We start from the raw sequence: 15888 nt of genomic DNA on the forward strand, positions 1-15888 counted from the left end.
GATTTCATAACGGTTAATTGATAAACTCGCTAAACGTTCAGCGCAACCAATCGTAGGCTACTTCCAAAGAGGGCGTAGAGGCGAGATATGTAGGTGACGAAGACGAGAGCAACACATTACAAATTCAGATGAAACCCGTACGGCTGATAGCTGCAGCATGCAGTGACATGGGTATAGGGAAGGACGGACACCTTCCGTGGGATTTACCGTAAGACGCATATTCATACTTTGGGAGCTGTCAGGAAGAGGATGTGATTATTCAGCTTGTTGATAAAGTAGCATATGCCTACTGGTTAATATCGGTAGTGTACAGTTTAACCATCAATCATTTGTTTGAGTCAAATGCAGCATTATGTGCTCAAATATGCAATAGAATAGAATAGTTGTAACTGTGTGACCTTTAGAGCTCGTGCTTGGTTAATAATAATGCATTAATCGATCATTGGCTCCTCCCTCCTCCTTCCCTAGGAAAGAATTTCAGTTTTTATTGGACACTATATCAACTGTATCCACACCAGGTACTGGGAATTGTTATCCAGATCCAAAAACTTAATTTGCTTAGATTTGTGGGACAGTGTCAAAAGAGCTAACAAAACAGTTAAACTGAGTACAACATTTTCGGGTTACAGGGAAAAAGAATGTGTTGGTTTGGGGGAGAGTGTGCTGGTTCTCCTGTCCAGAGGCTGTGTTCCCCATTCCCAACACCATTCATGTGGTTCTGAGCCGGGTACTAAGGTGAGGTCGATGGTCAATGGGGATCAACAAATATATTAAAGATTAGCGGTTCTTTGCTCTCATTGCATTACAAAGGCAGTAAGGCATGCATTTGTCATTATGAGAGAGTGAAATACACAGTATATCTCAAAACAATGGGAGAGGAAGCATTTAGTAGTGTGTAGCCAACAGTGCTATAGAAAAGCCCACAATTTGTGCCAGTTCAGTCGATTCAACTTAACCTTCAGGTTGTGAGTTGCCATTGTTTTTCTGTTGGTTTGTGCAGCTCGACGCCAGAGAAAGCACACTACCTGTGCTGTGACTTCCCCAGTGCCGTGCAGCAGGCCTCCCAGGGTGCTCTGGCCGATCTGGTGGAGACCATCTGGATCTTGGGAGGACCCTCTGTCTACAGGGTGAGGGTTATAGTCAGTGTTTATTTACAGAGTCATTTTTCTCACTTCAAACAAAAAATGGAGGTGGTGTAATGGAGGTGGTGTAATGTCCCAGACTGGGATAAAACCTGCTGGCCAGGGCAGGGGACAGAAGTGTTAGGAAGGGGGTGACCAAAATGACTTTAGGAGATCTAAGGACCTTTTAATAACCCAAACAGCATGTCTGTGGTGGTGAAAACGTACCCTTTAGGCTCCCTTGGCAAAATCTTGAAAATGTTCTCTCTAGTGAAAATCCAGTCGCTTCCATTCTGCACCGTACCAAGTTATCTGGAACACTAAAAATGAATTGTTGTTCTTGTGCGTAGGTACGTTTGAGCATTCAGTGGTGTGGTGTTTTTTCTCAAATGCACGTTCATATTTCCTTGTATGATGTTGTTTTCTTTGTTTCCTGTGTCATAGCATGGGTCAGTCTCAATATCTGTACATACATCCTCTGATGCTAGCTGCTTGCTATAATGGAGTGGTCGGAGTGGTAATAAGAGTGCAGGGTTCCATGTGTTTGCAGAGGTGGGCCCTGACCCCATAATGGCTCTCAGTTGCTTTGCCTGTATTCACGCATATAAGCCATATAAAACAGACTGTTCCTGTAGCTTAACTAGTAACCAAGGGGGTAATAAAAAATGTGGCTAAATATTGTTGATCACGGTTCATAGGTTACTCAGTAGAGCACAGGACTGGATACTATCAGAGTCATTGCTTGTTTGAAGGACAGGGAACATCATTTCAAAGACCGGATACTATGTAGATGTATTACACCTTTGGCCTGAGGCATCAGGCATGGTATTTTTCTACATTAGCACTTTGACTACTGGGTGTTCATTAGGGTATTTTCTTTTTATTTCTGAACAGGAAGCCCTAGAGCACCCCTGGTGTGACATGGTCTACCTCACAGACATCATGGCAGAGTTTGACTGTGACGTGTTCTTCCCCCATTTTGACTGCAGTGTGTATAGGAAGCAAGACAGGTATGGCATTTCAAATATAGAGAGGGTACAGAATTTCAGTAGCAATTCATTAGATGATGTTGTCCTCCTTAGATTAATTATGATCAATTTATCAATCTAGATCATTGATCCTATACAATAGTCTGTACTCTAACCCTGAGTAGGACTAAAGTTGCACTCCCCCTTGTGTTTCAACATCAGATTTCTTGGTGTGCCACATGGAATTCAAGAGGAGAATGGTGTGAAGTTTCAGTTCCAGGTTTTCAAGAAGACCTGACCTGCAGCCTGGAGGGCAATGGACAACAAATGAAAAGCAGTGACCTGGATGTGATCAGTCCTGTGAAACGCCACTGTATGAACCACTGCAGGAACTCTTGGTGAATACTGCCTGTGTGGTTGACAACTACCACCTTGAGGGACCAAATGAAATAAAAAAAAATCACAAATTGTACATTCGTATCAGATGGTCTTTGTATTTATATGTTTTAGGCAGAAAATGATTTCTATTCATTCCAAAATAAACGAACAAAGTTATTATAATACATGCACAGAGAGCAGAGGCGTCAGTCATCAGTCGTCTCATCTGTCAGATGAAATGATTCAAGCCTTACGCCAGCACATGATTCATAGCTTACATCATCAGCATCACTGCTGCTCGGGTTGGTCTCGCAGCGATTACACAACACTCCCAAGTGACCACAAAGGACTGGGCACGACCGCATCTCCAGTGACGCCACTGTACTTAGTCATCAGAGCTACCCCTACTGTACCGTCACCAGGAGCCCCATTTTCAGCGGGGAGGCGTGGCACAAACATGTGCCGAGGCCAGCCAGCATGTGACAGATTCTGGAAAAAGGCGTTGTTACAAATTCCTGGCACAGGGGTACGGTTACATTGAATGGGGAGGCCACACATGGATTGAAATAACCCAAATATATTTATTAAAAAGAGTAAACTTAACTGAGGTTAAGGAAAGTCAGTGTACATTTGGGATTTAGAAAATAAAAGTGTAAAGCAATAAGAGGAGTGTCATGTAAGCCACAAGAAAATCCCAAAAGGGTGCTAGAGGGTAGGGGAAGCAGTGGCCAGAGACCTCCAGGCAAAATTGGAGATCCTTTTTTAAGCTCCAACCAGGAAGTAATTACTGATACTTTGGACATCGGTCAGCGGCTGAGTCACAGGTTACACTAGCGGATGAGCGTCATGGCTCCGACAAGAAATGCTGCTTCTGTTTCTGCAGGGCCATGGGAACGCAGAGTCTTCTCTGATCAATCAAAGGATAACAGGCCAGCCAGAGTCATTGGAGGGCAAGGGGCAAGGGAGAGAGCTCTGCCTAAGAAGGGTGCACACTGTTTCCTATAACGCATGTGAATTGTTCAAAGGGAACAAAATAATATCCGGTCTTTGAAATCCTTTGAATCGAAGTCCTGAGCTTTACTAAGTAACCTATGAACCGTGATCAACAATATTTAGCCACGGTATACTAGTTAAGCTACAGGAACAGACTGTTTTATATCGCTTATATGCGTGAATACAGTCAAAGCAACTGAGAGCCATGATGGGGTCAGGGCCCACCTTTGCAAACACATGGAACCCTGCACTCTTACCACTTGCGTAATCGTGACTATTCAAGGTTATCCTGTAGGGCTTGTATTTGTCCACTAGGGGGTGTAGGTGGGTAAGATTTCCTGGGACTGTTTTGGGCTTGCTTTCTATGGCACAGACAGTCATCTCAGATAACTAAAACAAATACATAAAATATCAATCCATTTACAAGTACACTGTGATATAGATTAAATATCAATCCATTTACAAGTACACTGTGATATAGATTTTTAATCTTAAAAGTCCATAGACTCATGAGACCAAATCGCCACGGTTTACAAGCTCGCTTTTTTCAGCTGCAGTGGTAGCTTGGGCTTTTTTACCCATCACTCCAGGACCTGCATGCCACTGGGCCCTAAAGTGAGTAGGGAAGATTATAACCCCTCCCACCCTGGTCAGGTCTTTTGGAAAAACTCCCCTCTGGAAGAGACTGCAGTCCATCAGGACCAAAACCTCACGCCATAGAACAGTTTTTTACCGACAGCAGTCAGTCTTATCAACAATACGCACAAACTCCTGTTTAATCCCATGGACAGCTATTCAGTGTTCCATATTGGCGCAACCTTGCACTGTTGCACATTTCCAAGATTCTCTTTTTAAATTCATATTTATACAAATTTAGCTTCATCTACAAAAACAAATATGCAGATTGTTATTCTTTATTTGTCTATATTTATATTTCTTTTGTGGAATTTCTTTTTCTTGTCTTGTCCCCATTTGTGCATTCAACCCATTTGTACCACATTATCAAGACAAATTCTGTGTATGTGACAACCTACTTGGCAATAATCCTATTTATGATTCTGAATCACTTTTGCAGATACCAGGGCATGTTAAGCCCCAGCTGAGTCACATACAGTATGCTTACAGTCTTCGACTATATACAGTGCCCTCCCCTATATCTTCCTAACTAATATGGAGTCAAAGGTTCCAAATGTAAAGAGTAATTGTTATGTTTTTGCTTCTCTTTAATACCATCTGTGGAGCTGTAGGCTGAAAAAAGGACTTTTTTTTTAAAGGAATTTTCGTTTTTTCATTCATTTTAGCCTATTCATACTACAATCCATAGGCGCATTTTATTCAGTAACGTATAGGATGTTCTATGACTCACAAGCAATATAAATGCTTCAGTGTACAACTCTTTTATCAGCTGTGTGGCCTGGTGCGAAATGCAAATTTCTATTATTGATTTACTGTAATAGAGAAATTAATTACAGTACACAACAAAAGACGTAATGTTGTGTAGCCTACCATCTCATGGTTATTTGCAAGATGAATCTGCTAAAATGACAAAATTCACAGATGCAGTATGCACTGTATTTATCTAGACTAGTTAGCATCACACCAGCCATGGGAGGTCCTTTCTATAGGTGACATGGCAGCTGCCTATAGCGCCACCCATAGGGGGACGTCAAAAACTGCACCAAGCAAAATCTAAAATATATATACAGTAAATATTATCATTTTTATCTTTGCTGGGTAGAGATTTTAGCGACCCCTTCTATATCTCCAACCAATATTTTGACATTAAAAAATGAATTAAGGGAAAAATTTGCCAAAAATTGAAAGAGGTAGGGTTACCACCTTGGTGTTGCCAGAACATGCTAGCGCTTTGATGAATATGGGTGGAGTGTGTGTCGAAGCTATGAACTATGAAGAGGCAAAAGCCATCCAAAGCGCAAAACAAAAGAGAAGAAAAGAAGAAGAACAGAAAAATGCCATTTTGATTGTATTGTAAACTTTAGCGAATGGATCTTAATGTCATGCATGTAATATTGCTAGTTAACCTTACATTTTACATTTATTCATTTAGCAGACGCATTATCCACAGCGAATTACAAGGCTGTATACACATTTTCACTGATGGCACACTGCACATCAGGTGCAATTAGGGAGTTCAGTGTCTTGCTAAAGGACACGTCAACAGGGAATCGAACTAGCAACCTTCTGATTACTAAACGGCTTCTCTACCTACTGTATCACTGTCGCCCTGAACAACTTCAGCATGGGCGCATTACGTTTTGTAATGACACACTTTGTTCAAAAGTGCTTGCCTTCACAAATTACAGTTTTTTTTACGATTGCTAAAACACTAAAACCCATTGGCTGAACATATTTCTCAGTTGCCATTGATTAAACACAACCACTCAAAACTGATTTCACTTGTATCAAATGATGTGACACAACCAATATAAGCCAGTTTAGAGAGCAAACAGGTTGTTGAAGGTGGGAAGGAGAAAGTCTGAGAATCGATAGAAGAAACAATGTGAGAGGACGAGTGCGTATGCGAGGTGGGCGAAGAGGAGGAAGGGGAAGAGGGCAAAAAAGAGGAAGAGGAGGACAAAGAGGAAGAAGAAGACAAAGAGTGGAAATATCTGATGAAATTAGTCCATTATAATCCATGGACTGACAATGAGGGAAGTAGGACTGGATACGGCACACAAGTTGCCGTTGCCTCAGGAGAGAAAATATTGCTTGTGATGTCGACAAAGTGCACTGGCCTGACCCAGCCCAAAGACAAGAAGAAGCACATTGATGACATGTTGACTCCTTTGATTTTTGTCCCTTTTACTGTAGTAGTGTATACTGTAGTAGGCCTACAGTGCATTGTAGGCTGTATAATGTACAATAAACAAGTTGTATGGCCCTGATCATTGTGCTTTCTATTTGCTACAGTAACAGTACTGATTGCTCAATAGATTTTGACTGGTTGCAGGTTCATATCAACAAAGAACAAGAGTGAGTGGTGAGTAGTGAGATGCAGGGTACAGTACTATAGGGGTACAAGGAAAAGAAAGAACCAACTAAAATTAGAGCAAAGCAGAGTAGTAATTTCTGATACATTTTTAGCTACTACTATTTAGCTTCGTTTCCTCAAAAGATGAGGTTTTGTAAATAGTGCTTGAAGATGAGGTTTTGAGTTTACAGTTTTGAGAAAATGGGTGACTGTTCCAAGAAATGTGTTTTAGCAATCGTAAAAAACTGTAAAGTAAGCTGGCTCCTCCTCGGTCAAGGTAAAGGAAGCAGTGGTCAAGATCCTTGGGGAGTCGATGTAAGGTCAGTAATTTTAAAAGATGCAACACTGAGAACTGGCCTCAGTGGCCAGCCACTTCCCACACCACACAGGCCCCAACCAGCACTCTCTGGTGTTGTGGTTTTAACAAGGCATCATGGGATTGGGGTTGCAGGAAGTGAAATATGCACTGTGGATGCATTTCCTCAAAACTGGCAAATGATGTTTCAAACACAAAAGAAGAAGTGCTCGCCAAAACCATTTTTTTTGGTGTCGTCGTTTGAGGCGCAGCTAACGTCGTTTGAGATAAACGCAGCTAACATTAGCCAGCCAGTCGACATTCGTTATTGCCATGCAGTTGAAACTGTCATCAGGCAATTTTTGTAATGATTCAACTAATCAAGAGCTATGCCTATCATAGAATGAAAAAAGTATGTCAGCCTGTAATTATACACCAAAATGCTTAAAAACGAAATAATATATAATTTTAATTGAAAGAAAATGTTGCATATATATCATTTTATTGTAGGTTTTTCGTATTATTGTTTGTTAGGTTTAGTTGTTTATTTGTTTTGATTATTTTAGAACTGTAGAACTGGTCCGGCCCTGCATATGCCATGTAAAACGTTGAAACATTTGTCAAACACAATCTTGAAGCAGACTTTTATTTTGACCCTTTTCGCTGCCATGTTGCTGCTAGCTAGACGTCGGCGCCTGAGATATGGCTGCCGTTGCTCAGTGTCCTCCTCTGAACGGCCATTGAGCTAAAAAGAATTTCGTTACTGATAAATGCTGTTTATGAGTATCTATCTATAAATCCAGGAACTCTGTGTGTCTGTCTGTCTAGGGCGTTCCTCACTGACGGTAGTTCCGTTAGTTATGAGATTTCGCATGTAGCTTACGCATGTCATGAACCTGTGCATCCTTGATTTTGAAGATTTTTGAATTTATAGTTTTCGAGATATTTGTATTTTACCGTTTCCCGTAGGAAACAATGGGTTATCGTCTCCCGTCCCGTCGGCACTATGGGTAGTGACGTCACAATCAAACGCGTAGCGTTATTAAACTCTCCTGCCTTCACTCAAAGTTCAGAATAGCGTTGGATATGATATGGAGGTCCGCATTCAAATTCTTCTTGGTGAACAGATACAGACTTTTGCTCAGGTTATCTTAAGACAGTGATTGATTTTATCTATTCGTTTATTTTTAAGCTTCTTTATAATCTAAAGACAGTGATTGATTTCGTTTCGTTTATTTTTAAGCTTCTTTATATTAAGTTTCAAAGTTGATGCGTATGGGCCTCGCAATTAACCAACTCTCATTACCATGTTAAGTAGTATATTGTAGTTTGATGTATTTGTATAAGAGTTAGCGTTCTATTCAATGTTGATGGTAAGCCTAGACCAGTGACCATGCGTTCATGCATCTACTGACGCAATGAGAGGTTTTCAGATGTGTCCCGATGTATCTGTTGTAATTCGTGTGTAGACTTTGTTTTCTCATTATTGCAATATTATAAACCTCAGTCTGCATTTACCCTGGCTGGGAGAGGCTGTCATTTGGAAGATACTGTGTGTGATCGCCTTTGCTCTGTGTTCATTAAACCTGTCAGAGTGTATGAATAAACGGCTGGGTGCCAATCAAAATCACAACGCAAGAGTGGCCGCTACAAATGGTAGCTTATATTGATAAGCCTCGGAGGCTTTCAGAATGTACATTGTTTTCCCATCTGTTGCTAAGGAGTCCACGAAATACGCGCAATTCTCGCTGTAAGTTATGTCGGGCCACGTTGTCATGTTATCCTCCCAGTTCTGCACTGAACAACAGCTAGCCTACAAATCCAGGAACTCTGTGTGTCTGTCTGTCTGTCTAGGGCGTTCCTCACTGACGGTAGTTCCGTTAGTTATGAGATTTCGCATGTAGCTTACGCATGTCATGAACCTGTGCATCCTTGATTTTGAAGATTTTTGAATTTATAGTTTTCGAGATATTTGTATTTTACCGTTTCCCGTAGGAAACAATGGGTTATCGTCTCCCGTCCCGTCGGCACTATGGGTAGTGACGTCACAATCAAACGCGCAGCGTTATTAAACTATCCTGCCTTCACTCAAAGTTCAGAATACCGTTGGATAGAGGAGGTGAGGTCCGCATTCAAATTCTTCTTGGTGAACAGATACAGACTTTTGCTCAGGTAATCTTAAGACAGTGATTGATTTTATCTATTCGTTTATTTTTAAGCTTCTTTATAATCTAAAGACAGTGATTGATTTCCTTTCGTTTATTTTTAAGCTTCTTTATATTAAGTTTCAAAGTTGATGCGTATGGGCCTCGCAATTAACCAACTCTCATTACCATGTTAAGTAGTATATTGTAGTTTGATGTATTTGTATAAGAGTTAGCGTTCTGTTCAATGTTGATGGTAAGCCTAGACCAGTGACCATGCGTTCATGCATCTACTGACGCAATGAGAGGTTTTCAGATGTGTCCCGATGTATCTGTTGTAATTCGTGTGTAGACTTTGTTTTCTCATTATTGCAATATTATAAACCTCAGTCTGCATTTACCCTGGCTGGGAGAGGCTGTCATTTGGAAGATACTGTGTGTGATCGCCTTTGCTCTGTGTTCATTAAACCTGTCAGAGTGTATGAATAAACGGCTGGGTGCCAATCAAAATCACAACGCAAGAGTGGCCGCTACAAATGGTAGCTTATATTGATAAACCTCGGAGGCTTTCAGATTGTACATTGCTTTCCCATCTGTTGCTATGGAGTCCACGAAATACGCGCAATTCTCGCTGTATGGTATGTCGGGCCACGTCGTCATGTTATCCTCCCAGTTCTGCACTGAACAACAGCTAGCCTACACCTACGTCTGCTAACACTACAGAATGCATAATTCCTACGGGCACTGCACTAGTATGATAATAAACTTGAACTTGAACTAGTTCTAGCCATAGACATTATTTAAGCAATAAGCCCCAAGAGGCCGTGCTTTGCGCTGATTTTAGAACAGGTAAGGGAGTTGTTAGGCACGACGCGAAGCGGAGTGCCGTTAAACCCCCTTACCTGTTCTAAAATCAGCGCAAAGCACGGACTCGCGGGGCTTATTGCTTTTCTAAACCTGTTACTACACATATTTGATATGGTTTCATAAATAAAGACAATTCAATTTAAGAAACAATAGTTTAATGATAAACCGTCATTCTTCCGCCACTAAAAATTATAGTTCCTAAATAAATCATTGCCACGCAACCCTTGAAGCAACGCAACAGCCAGATGGAACACTGGGTATGAAATGCGCTATATGAATGCCTTGCCATTCGCTGCGCAGTAATATGGAATGTAATCAGGTCAAATTGTAAGGTAATGCTGGATTTTATAACGGCTTTTAGCCAATCACAATCAAGGATTTGAATAATCAGGTTTAGAAATAATTATTCTATGGTTCTAGCCATCACACAAATATGAATTACTGACGATGCTATAGAGGTATCTCCATGACAACCTATTATGACTGTATCATTTGAATGGAGGGATTGCCTCCCAGGTTCTAGTTTGTGTTCAGTCTCTCTTAACAAGGTGAAGGAAATGCCACTCTTGAAGAAAGCTCTACGTCTCTTATGCTGCAGTACGGTAGCGGAGGATGAGGATGAAGTTTATTATTCATTATTATTATTATTCCAGGATCAACTGGCCCAATTAGAGAAGGAGAATGAAGCACAGGAGCAGGAAAGAGCTCTGCTTCAGGAGGAACGGGAGAGGAAGAGAGAGGAGCTTAGAGTGGCAGGCCTGATGAAGATCAGACGGCCAAAGTTGAGGAGGGCAATTGAGGCAGAAAAGGTCAGACAGAAGTAAATAGAAACTCTGTTGAGAGGATGTATCTTATAGGCATGTTCAGGACTGGTTAACATGTGTTTTGTCCTTTTGATCATCATAGGTCCGAAAGGAGCTGGATGCTATGGTCCTTGAGTCTCAAGCCAGCAGTCCTATATTATGTAAGCGTGATCACCATACTAACCATTCAAGGCCATTCAGACATAGAGATGTATTTACCTTTAGAAAAGGATATGGGATATTTTGTCATTTATATAAGCCAATTTGTTTTGCCAAAGCATATGTGCCATTGAAGCAGATACGACTTGTAAGATGTAGGCAAGGGAATCGGGGGTGTGACCAATGGTTTCTTTGTCTCTTAGTGAAAAATCAGGGTCGTAATAGGACATCCACAAATGTCATCTCGAAAATCACTTGATGATACCACCTAGGGTGACCAGATTTGAGTTGGTGAAAAAGAGGACACTTCAGCGGTGGGGGGTGGGGGGGTGGGAAGGGTAGTAGTTACAACAGGTCCTCGTGCATGCTATTATCAAGGGCCCTAGTGCACGCTATTTACTCACACACACACACATTAGGCGTATATACAGTACTGTGCAAAAGTTTTAGGCAGGTGTGAAAAAATGCTGTAAACTAAGAATGCTTTCAAAAATGGAAGTGTTAACAGTTTATTTTCATCAATTCTTCATAAATTAACAAAATGCAGTGAAGGAACAGAAGAAAATTCTAAATTAAATCAATATTTGGTGTGACCAGCCTTTGCCTTCAAAATAGCATCAATTCCAGATACACTTGCGTACAGTTTTTGAAGGAATTCGGCTGGTAAATTGTTCTAGCATCTTGGAGAACTAACCACAGATCTTCTGTGGATGTAGGCTTCCTAAAATTCTTCTGTCTCTTCATGTAAACCCAGACAGACTTGATGATGTAGAGATCAGGGCTCTGTGGGGGTCATACCATCATTTGCAGGACTTTCTGTTCTTCTTTAAGCTGAAGATAGTTGTTAATGACATTGGCTGTATGTTTGGGGTTATGTTCCTGCTGCAGAATACATTTGGTGCCAATCATACGCCTCCCTGATGGTATTGCATGATGGATTAGTATCTGCCTGTATTTCTCAGCATTGAGGACACCATTCATCCTGACCAAATCTCCAACTCCACTTGCAGAAATGCAGCCCCAAACTGGAAAGGAACCTCAACCATGCTTCACTGTTGCCTGCAGACTCTCATTATTGTACCTCTCTCCAGCCCTTCGGCGAACAAACTGCCTTCTTCTACAGCCAAATATTTCTAATTTTGACTCATCAGTCCAGAGCACCTTCTGCCATGTTTCTGCACCCCAGTTTCTATGTTTTCGTGCTTAGTTCAGTCACTTGGCCTTGTTTCCTTGTCGGGGTAGAGCTTTTTGGCTGCAACTCTTCCATGAAGACCACTTCTGGCCAGACTTCCCTGGACAGTAAATGTCTGTACCTGGGTACCACTGGTTTCTTCCAGTTCTGAGCTGATGCCACTGCTTGAAATCGTCCGATTTCGAAGGTAAATAAGCTTGATGTGTTTTTCATCAGCTGCATTAAGTTTCCTTGGCTGACCACTGCGTCTACGATCCTCAACGTCTTCTTCAAAAGAGCTTGAACTGCACATTTTGAAACCCCTGTCTGCTTTGAAATCTTTGTCTGGGAGAGACCCTGCTGATGCAGTATAACTACGTTGTGTCTTGTTGCTGTGCTCAGTCTTACCATATAAATGGATAAAAAAAAAACATTTATTGTCTTCATTTTTCAAAGCATTCTTAGTTCATAGCATTTTTTCACACCTGCCTAAAACTTTTGCACAGTACTGTATATATAATAGTTAAACTTTCCTATGTTGTAATTATGTATAATCCATTGTGTTATCTCTCCTTTTGCAAAAGATAAAGCAACAACAAACTATGATAGCTGGCCTCCCTCTCATTAATATTAATGTCTACTCTCTACTGCACAGCGTTGCCCTCAGGCAACACAATGTTTCTTCAAGCCCCACATGTTGTGCATGTCACTTTAAACTATCAAAACCAATCAGAATGCTAGATTAGACATCAAATTAAAATCCAGTGTGGTTTGGGTTCATGTATATTGCAACATTAGAAGGCGGGACTTCCTTTCTTGACCAGCAGTCGATGGAGCACATGGCATGACAAAGAGGTAAGATCATTTGCATGATTAATGGAATTAAACTTGATAAAAACTTTAAATAAAAAATACTGTAGTATGCATGAAGGTGTAAAGAAGATTTTTTTGAAGGTTTTAAGAAAGTTTTTCACTTTGTAATTATTTAGAAATACACTTTTTCTTTTCGTTGCCTTAAGGCAACGTTGTGCGGTAAGGGGGTAATTTTGTTGATGTCCTTTTTATCATTGCTTTCTTTGTGTGTGGTTGAGTTATCACTCACATGTAATGTATTTTCAAGCTGGAAATGGTGGGAGTTAGTATATTTAAAGGCTTTATCATTTGTAATAACTGATTGTACACATTTTGACAGAAAAATGGACACAAAAGTGTTCTATGGACGAAAGCGGATAGATCTGCATGTTAGGGAAATACCAGCTGACAGTGAGGACAGTGAGATAGACAGCAATGCCAGTGATGAGGAGCTGAATGCAGAACCAGGTTTGAGCAGAAGTGGGAAAATAGGGTGTGAACTTTTGACTGTGACTGCTATCTTATTTGTTAACAAGTAAATTAGCCTAAATATAGATTGCCAGGTGTCAACGGAGCATCAAAAGTTACGTTTCATACGCATACAAGGCTAGAGAATTCATATTTTGTTATTTCCTGTTTTTATCATTTCTATAGCCATTGAAGGTGTTGAGGATGAGGCCATTGAGGATGGTGAGGATGAGGCCATGGAGGATGGTGTGGATGAGGCCATGGAGGATGGTGTGGATGATCCAGAAAATGATCCATCTCATGGAGGAAACAATTCCACCCAGACCCCAAGATGGAAAACATCACATACCCCTGCCTCTTCAGAATATCCCAAATGGACAGGCATTCTCCAACAATCTGGCGATATCCAGTCTCCTTACTTCAAGAGGTTCTTCTCAGATGATTTGATAGAGTCCATTATTCAAGAATCCAACTTGTTTAGTGTGCAACAAAATCCAGCCAAGCCACTTAACCTTACAGTTCATGAGCTTGAACAGTTCCTTGGTACAGTAATGTATATGTCCCTCTTCCGCCTCCCAGCCACCCACACTCACACGGTGGGAGACCATCAAGAGATTTCTCCATTTCAATGACAACAATAGCCTCCCTACACGAGAGATGCCCAATTTTGATGAGCTGTACAAGATTCGCCCTCTCCTCGATCATATCCTGCCCAAGCTGAGAGAAATTCCAATGCAGGAGATGCTGTGCGTTGATGAGCAGATGGTACCTTTTAAAGGAAAAAGCCAAATTAAGCAGTACCTACCCAGTAAGCCAAAGAAGTGGGGGTACAAAATTCTAGTTCTTTGTGGATCCAATGGCATTCCATACAATTTGGAGGTGTATGTGGGGAAAGCTATACATCCACCTGAATTGGCAGATATAGGGGCAAGTGGCAATGTGGTGCTTCGTTTAGCCGAACCAATCCCAAGACATCAAAATTTCAAGATGTTTTTCGACAACTGGTTTACCTCCGTCAAACTAATGCATGTGTTGGCACAGCAAGGCATCCATTGTGTAGGCACGGTGCGCCTAAACCGCTTGCCAGGCAGTTCTATGGTGCAGGAGAAGGATCAGAAAAAGGCAGGCCGTGGGTCCTTCCAGGAAAAGACGGCATTAGTTGGCTCCACTGAGTTGTATGCCGTGAGATGGTACGACAACAGGTCCGTTACCCTTCTCAGTACGTATCAAGGAGCTCAGCCCATGTCCCAGGTTGACCGATGGGACAAACGGCAAAAAAAAGTAATCCAAGTGGCATGTCCTGCAGTTGTGTCAACATACAACCAACACATGGGGGGTGTTGATTTGCTTGATTCCTTGATTGCATTGTACCGCATACATATCAGGTCAAAGAAATGGTACCACCGCCTTGTCTTCCATGTGATTGACCTGGTGGTGGTGACAAGCTGGCTACTCTATCGACAGGATTGCATAGAGAGCGGGATGGCAAGAGGTGACCACATGGCCCTTTATGCCTTCAAATCACAGGTGGCACAGAGTCTGTGCAAATTTGAGAAAGAGGGGGAAAAAAGAGGCCGGCCCAGTGGAATCGCACAACAATATGAGGAAAAGAAGAGCAGACAGGGACCAACGGCTCCCATCCCCAACCAAGATGTCCGCTTGGACAAAACCTCTCACTGGCCAATTATGTCAGAGAAAAAGGGAAGATGCCGGGTTCCTGGGTGCAGAGGAACACCCAAAGTTTTGTGCACAAAGTGCAATGTGCACCTGTGTTTTACTGCACAAAGCAATTGCTTTGTGAAATTTCACATGGAATAAGACTAACATTTTTGGTCTACATGATGGACAATTCAGTTGATAATGTTATAATGTGTTTAAAGTGTTCTGTTTGACATATCAGTATGAAAAGTGTTTAAAAGTTGTATAGCTATACTGCTTTGTTGGAATTGTCTAGTGTTCTGGTTCTCCATGTGATTCTATAAATAAAATGAATTTTATCAATAAAATACCCCAAAATAAACTAAGAAATGCCCTGCAGTATTTTTTTCCATCAAAAACCAGATTGTGTGCAGTAGAGGGTTGTATCTAACAATATATTTTACCAGAAATGTGTTGGATTCTACAGTCGAATTAGTTACTTCGGCTATTGTATTGGGAAAGTACACATGTTGTTTGGATGACACATAGAAAGAGTTTGCCTGACAACGGTGCTGTGTTGTTTTGTGACTAAACAGAAATAAAGAAAGCTTTTAAAGAGTTCGTCAGGTCCTCAATTTGACCACCGTCACACTGACCTCTTCTCGCAAAATGATTGCTTTCTACAAAGAAAGCGAAATGGAAAGCCCTTTCCCTGTTAGTGCTTTTTTGTTTTAGATGGATTTGGTGTGTGGGAGCAGCAGTGATGCTCAATCGAGTGAGGAGAATGAGGAAGATGGAGATGAAGGAGAGGAATGTAAAGAGCAGCCAGTGTTGTCTCTGAGAGGGAGAGAAGACCGTGGAAGACCAGTAGGCAGAGGGAGAGGAGGAAGAAGAGGAGGAGGCAGAGTGAGAGGAGAAGACCGTGGAAGACCAGTAGGCAGAGAGAGAGGAGGAAGAAGAGGAGGAGGCAGAGAGAGAGGAGGAATAAGAGGAGGAGGCAGAGTGAGAGGAGAAGGCAGAGGAAGACGCAGAGGGAGAG

The 15888-nt window shown here is 41.5% G+C and overlaps 1 protein-coding gene across 1 annotated transcript; it reads left to right on the forward strand.

Moving 5' to 3' along the window:
* Positions 1 to 128: 128 nt before the first annotated feature.
* On the forward strand, positions 129 to 2387 carry LOC308368001 (dihydrofolate reductase; the record flags this gene model as incomplete). The annotated part of the gene is made up of 6 exons (XM_080842034.1): positions 129 to 208; positions 469 to 518; positions 630 to 735; positions 1001 to 1127; positions 2016 to 2131; positions 2312 to 2387. 6 exons carry the CDS (start codon positions 129 to 131, stop codon positions 2385 to 2387), a joined length of 555 nt encoding a protein of 184 aa, XP_080698160.1.
* Positions 2388 to 15888: the final 13501 nt, after the last annotated feature.

Source organism: Sprattus sprattus, assembly GCF_963457725.1.
Source record: "Sprattus sprattus genome assembly, chromosome: 7".
Classification (NCBI taxonomy): domain Eukaryota; kingdom Metazoa; phylum Chordata; class Actinopteri; order Clupeiformes; family Clupeidae; genus Sprattus; species Sprattus sprattus.